Source organism: Octopus bimaculoides, chromosome 5, assembly GCF_001194135.2.
Source record: "Octopus bimaculoides isolate UCB-OBI-ISO-001 chromosome 5, ASM119413v2, whole genome shotgun sequence".
NCBI lineage: Eukaryota > Metazoa > Mollusca > Cephalopoda > Octopoda > Octopodidae > Octopus > Octopus bimaculoides.
The window spans coordinates 113665935-113672497 of NC_068985.1; the positions used below are offsets into that span (position 1 = coordinate 113665935).

At 38.1% G+C, this 6563-nt stretch overlaps 1 protein-coding gene across 3 annotated transcripts in view; it reads right to left on the reverse strand.

Annotated features, from left to right (window-relative positions):
• The window catches only part of LOC106878623 (plexin-A1), an 803747-nt gene that overhangs the window by 47093 nt on the left and 750091 nt on the right, over window positions 1-6563 (reverse strand). For all 3 annotated transcript variants that reach the window (XM_052967952.1, XM_052967953.1, XM_052967951.1), the window contains exons 23-25: window positions 5478-5668; window positions 3339-3416; window positions 1203-1269 (exon numbers count right to left, since the gene is read on the reverse strand). In XM_052967952.1, the coding sequence (XP_052823912.1) occupies window positions 1203-1269; window positions 3339-3416; window positions 5478-5668 (336 nt within the window). The remainder of the gene's footprint in view (window positions 1-1202; window positions 1270-3338; window positions 3417-5477; window positions 5669-6563) is intronic.

The window sequence follows — 6563 nt, forward strand, 5'->3', positions numbered from 1 at the left end:
GTGTGTGTGTGTGTGTGTGTGTGTGTGTGTGTGTGTGTGTGTGTGTGTGTGTGTGTGTGTGTGCATGCACATGTGTGTGGCGGAACAGTTGAGAGATAACAAAACTGTCACTTATAGGAAATATAGGCAGCACAAGTTTTAACAAAAAGCATTTCAGTTTATGAAATCCAGACATAATAACATCAGTAGTAGTAGTAGTCGTAGTAGTGCTGGTGGTAGTAATCCTGTCTACTATTGGCACAAGGCCTGAAATTTTGGGAGAGGAGGCCAGACCATTGCATCACCCACAGTACCTGACTAGTACTTATTTCATCATCCCTGAAAGGACGGAAAGTGAAGTTGTTCTTGGCAGAATTTGAACTCAGAACATGGTGCTAGGTGTTTTGACCGGTGTGCTAACAATTCTGCCAGCTCACTGCCTTACCAAACTACTAATACTACTACCAATGTTAATTACAACAACAATGATAATAATGATAGTTTCAAATTTAGGCACAAGGCCAGCAATTTTGGGTAAGACGGTTAATTGATTACATCGACTCCAGAGTGCAACTGGTACTTATTTTATCAACCCTGAAAGGATGAAAGGCTGCTAAGCACTTTGCCCAGTGTGCTAACGATCCCGCTAGCTTGCCTTAATAATAATAAATAATCCTTTCTACTATAGGCACAAGGTGTGAAATTTTTTTGGGAGGGGACAAGTTGATTACATCGACCCCACCCAGTGTTTCACTGGTATTAATCTATTGACCCTGAGAGGACGAAAGGCAAAGTTGACGTCAGTGGAATTTGAATTCAGAACGTAGCAATAAGCGAAATACCGCTAAGCACTTTGCTTGGCATACTAACGATTCTGCCAGCTCACCGCCTTAATAATAATAATAATAATAATAATAATAATGGTTCAAATTTTGGGGGTGGGGATTAGTCGATTACATTGAGTTCAAAGTTCAAATGATATTTATTTTATCAACTCCAAAACGATGGAAAGTAAAGTCAGCCTTTACAGAATTTAAGCTCAGATCAGACAGACGGACAAAATGCCGCTAAGCCTGATTACGCTAATGATTCTGTCAGCTTGCTGCCTTGAACAATGATGATGATAATAATAATGAGAAAAAGAAGAAAATAAAAAGAAGTAGAAGAAGACAAGGAAAAAATAAGAAAAAAAGAAGTACAACCTAATTTGATGTCAGACTTACCTGGAGGAACCGATAAAGTAAAAATGTAAACCAATTGCTAAGCATTTTTTCTGCTACTGATTCAGTCCTGAAAAATAAATGGTAAAGAGAATCAATTAGTTACCATTCTAAAGAACACATTTAGCTAATAATTGACACCTTTCACCTGCAACATCTCTCTCTCTTTTTCCATCTCTTTAATATTCTACAAGACTTAATTCTCTTGATACCAATCTTCCCAAAGTTATTGCTAGGATTTATAATACTAATGACCTGTTTTAAAGTCATCTAAATTAAATCTTTTCATAAAAATTTCATGTTAATCAATGCTCTAATTAGCTTAATTCTTTTACTTGTTTCAGTCATTTGACTGTGGCCATGCTGGGGCACCACCTTTAGTCGAACAAATCGATTCCAGGACTTATTCGTTGTAAGCCTAGTACTTATTCTATTGATCTGTTTTGCTGAACTGCTAAGTTACAGGGATGTAAACACACCAACATTGGTTGCCAAGTGATGGAGGGGGGGGGGACAAACACAGACACACACACACATATACAACAGGCTTCTTTTCAGTTTCCGTCTACCAAATCCACTCACAAGGCTTTAGTCGGCCTGAGGCTATTGTAGAAGACACTCGCCCAAGGTGCTATGTAGTGGGACTGAACCTGCATCCATGTGATTGGGAAGCAAGCTTCTTACCACGCAGCCACTCCTGTTCAATGGTTTCAAATTTTGACACAGGGCCAGCAGTTTTTGAGAGGAGAGGAAGTCAGTTGCACTGATCCCAATACTTGAGTGGTGCTTATTTTATTGACCCCAAAAGGACGAAAAGCAAAGTTATCCTTGGTAGAATTGGGACTCAAAACACAAAGATGGATGAAATGCTACCAAGCATTTGTTTGGAGTGTTAATGGTTCTGCCAACTCACTACCTTTATCAGTTTAATAATGACAAAGTTGTTTTACTAAATAATTCTTTTACATCCATAAGAGATACTTTCTCAAAACGAATACTGCAGTTTAGAAGGCTTTCAATAATATGTACACTTAAAATATATATATATATACAGATTGCAAATTTTGAATTCTTACTATTTCCGTCACTAATAATGAATTTTCATTCAGCCTGCCAGCTAAATGCAACATCAGTGATCTTATCACTGTTTAACTACATCAGCTAGTTAAACAGCACTATCTAACTACATCTAACTACATGTGGTGATGAGGATATTTACTACTGATGAACCTAACAAGCAGAAACCAAGTGGTCACTCTTCCCCATAATGCCAAAGGTCCAACTGCAGGATGATGTATATTTGCTTTTCCATGCTTGCCTGGATTGGACACAATTTGTCGAGGATTTTCTGCAGATTTTCTGTAGCCTGGTGCCTTTCGTGTCACAAACACTCAACTGTTTTTGAACAAAGTAATATTTCCCTATTGCAGGACATGTTTTTCACAGATGTTCAGAAATGAACAACCTAATTTGTATGACAGTAATGACCATTTACATCGCATGATGCTAAGATAAGGGTGGACACACACGTTATGGCGGCGAGCTGGCAGAAACGTTAGCACGCCGGGCGAAATGCTTAGCGGTATTTCGTCTGCCGCTACGTTCTGAGTTCAAATTCCGCCGAGGTCGATTTTGCCTTTCATCCTTTCGGGGTCGATTAAATAAGTACCAGTTACGCAATGGGGTCGATATAATCGACTTAATCCGTTTGTCTGTCCTTGTTTGTCCCCTCTGTGTGTAGCCCCTTGTGGGTAGTAAAGAAATAACACACGTTGTGTGTGTGCTTGTGTGACAGGATTCTTACAGCTATGTCTACCAAATCCACTCACAAGGCTTTTATTGGTCCAGAGCTACAGCAGAAGGTGCCATGCAGTGGGACTGAACATGAAACCACACAGGCAGGAAGCAAGCTTCATAGCCACACAGCCACAGCTGTGGTAAGATTAAATAACAGCAACAAACAAGTAGATGTACACACAATTAAAGCAGAAATACACACGTATATACACACAATGTAAATATTTTAGAAAGAGTGAGTGAGAGAGAGAGAAAGAGAGAGAGAAAGGGGGGAGAAAACAGACAGACAGAGAAGGAGGTGGAGGACAAAACTAAATTACATCCTCTTCCACCTCTACTTACCTTCGGAGCAGTAATTTGGGGTGATTATTGCCTTCAATGGAACGCTTTATTAAATCCTCCAGCAATGTCTTTAGAATGCTGAAATGATAAGAAAATAAAGTTTCAAATTGAGATGTCTATTAACGAATCATCTATTACATGTCTGAAGTATTTAGAATTATTTCAAGAATTTAAGCCCGCATTGGAGTAGAAATTAGAAGTTGCTTTGTGTGTTTTTGTTTTTAGTTTTTGAAACCAGAGAGAAACTGTTAGTTTTTAATTTATTTATTTATTCTTTTTTCAGTGTAGTTCTGAATTGTTGTCACTGGTGCTGGTCTGCAGTCACCAGACGATCCATCAACGTGAGGGGAGATGCCACGCTTCTCCGTGAACTCTTTAACTATGGCTGCTCGTCTTCCCATCCATGTTACGATAGTAGGGTAGGTTATCGGTGCAGTTTTTTTGGCAGAGCAAGCAGAGTGCTGCTAAACCACTGTCCTTGAAGATTCACTGCTATGTCCTACAATATAATTTCTTGAATCACACACACACACACACTTTAGGCAGTTAGCACTTATTTGAATTTCACATTCCTGTGAATTTCAAATAATTATATGTGAGATGCCAGCTGCAATAACCATAAATAACTCTTGCCCTGCAGCATTAAGAACTCCTAAACTTCTCACCTGTAGCTTCATATACCATATACATTATACACACATATGTGTGTGTGTGTGTATGTGTGTGTGTGTTTATATATATATATATATATAGATATAGATACTTGCTACTGATGAAGCTCAAAAAAGCAGAAATCCAAATTTAGCAATGTTACTGCTGTGTGATTTTCACCTGCTGCTGATACATATGTGTTTTTTAACACTATACATCTTGAAGAGGTGCTTTCTTGAGATAAATACTGCAGTTTAAAAAAGGATTGCAACAGTATGTATGGTTTAAATAGGATATACAAATCACTAATTTAAACTAATACAGTGTCCATCACAAATAATAAATATATGTGTGTGTGTCCATATATCTTAAGATTGCTAATAATTTTTACAGAACAATACAATTATTCTTGTTGTGTCCATCTACTTTTGAGCAGAAGCATCAGTAAGCTTTATTTCCAAAATGTTAAGAATATATCTTGAACTTTATTCTAAAGTTTCTATAGAGAAACAAACAGCACATGGTCTCTCAGTCAAACACTTTAAATATATATGAGATGCAGATATGCTATTTAGTGTAATTCTGTAAAAGATTATATGCTTAGTTTTCTCGAAAATAATAGCAGTGTTATAAATCCATGAATAAAACATGCAGGACAAGCAACCACAGGATTGTAATTTCAGCTTAGTTGTGTCTCATTCAGATGCAGTGCAGTGACGCTCACCGTTACTTTTTCAGTAAAATTTTATATTTGTAGTCTAGATAATTTAAGAAAATCATTTGGTAGTGGCAATTACAGCATGAAGAAAATTACATAACATTAAAATATGAAGGACGTTATGTAAATTATATTATAGATGTAAGAATTAATGAAGAGAGAGGAGAATATAGTGAGGATGAAGGAGGAGATGGAATATAATGTGAGGTGAAGAGGGAGGGAGAAAGAAAGGGAGGGGAAATATAGTGAGGGAGAAGGGAAGGAAGAGAGAGAGAGAGAGAGAGAGGGCGGAATATAGTGAGGGAGAGGAAGAAAGGGAGATGGAAATATAGTGTGGGAGAGAAGGAAATATTGTGTGAAGAGAGAGAGAGAGAGGTAGAGAGAGGGAGGGGGAAATATAGTGTGTGGGAGGAAGGAAAAAAAAGAGGAAATGTAGTGTGAGGGATAAAGAGAAGGGGTAGGAAGAGAGGGGGAAGAAGAAAGAGGGGGAGGAAAAGAGAGGGGGAAGAAGAAAGAGGGGAGGAAAAGAGAGGGGGAGGAAAAGAGAGGGGAAAAGAGAGGGGGAAGAGCAAGGAAGAAGAAGAGTCAGGGAGAGAGAAAAAGAGAGGAAGAGCTACGAAGACAGAGATTTGATAATTGAAAATGCTCGATGCAATACGTTGAAAAATTCCTCCTGGCAGGAGAAAAAAAATGGGGCCCAGAGCACACCTGGTGGTGTAAACTATGTCTGATTGCAAAGTAACAGAGAAAAAATGGAACCCAGAACTCACCTGGTGGCGTAAACCATGTCTGATTGCAAAGTAACAGAGATCAAAGATGCAACTTTGACTCGATCCCGCATTGTGAATGACTGGTGTGCCTCTAAAGTGCGTATAAACGTTAACAAGAATGTTGCATTCTTTATCAACTGCATGAAAAGCTGAAGAGGCTTGCTGTTTAGATTGGATGAGTTGGGCTGATACTGCAAAGAGAAATAATAAAACAAAACCACAAATAAATAAGCTTTTAGAATATTGGTAAACTTACTATAGGGGAAACTAGGGACATTACAAGACAATAACAATTGATTGGGAAATGCATATGCATGCATATAAATGACTATTGCTCTCAGCTATGGTCACCAACCAGTGTCAAATTAATCTCAGAACTTGAGGCAATCCAACGAAGCTACACGAAGAAGATAGCCTCTATGCAGCATATAAGCTATTGGGAAAGACTCAAGAGATTAAGACTCTATTCCTTAGAGAATAGACGAGAAAGATATGCCATAATATACATCTGGAAGATCCTTGAAGGAATTGTCCCAAACTTTGGCATCGAAAGTTACACAAATAAAAGAACTGGACGCCATTGCATAGTGCCAAGGACTCCAAATTTGCCATCAAGATGTACGACAAGGTACTGCAATAGAGGTCCACAGCTCTTCAATATTCCCCCGAAGGACCTGAGAAACCTGCATGTGGTGGATGTAGGTGTCTTCAAGACGAGGCTGGACCTCTTCCTGTTAGGTGTCCCAGATGAACCAACTTCACGGCAGGAGGTGCAGATGAGAGCAGCTGCATCAAACTCTCTCATGCACCAAATTTCAATTCCTGAAGTAAAATTGTGTAGCAACACCAAATGGCGGTGCCCCAGCATGGCCACAGCTAATGAGCTGAAACTAGATAAAATGAAAAAAAAAAATGAAAATATATATATATATATAATAATATTAGGGACAAAATCCAAAATTACAGGTAAAAACTCAATTAAAATCATTTGGAAGTCATATAGTGGATTTTCATCGATGAGTTCTTGAAACTTGGTTATTTTCCCTAAAACTATATATATATATATATATATATATATATATATAT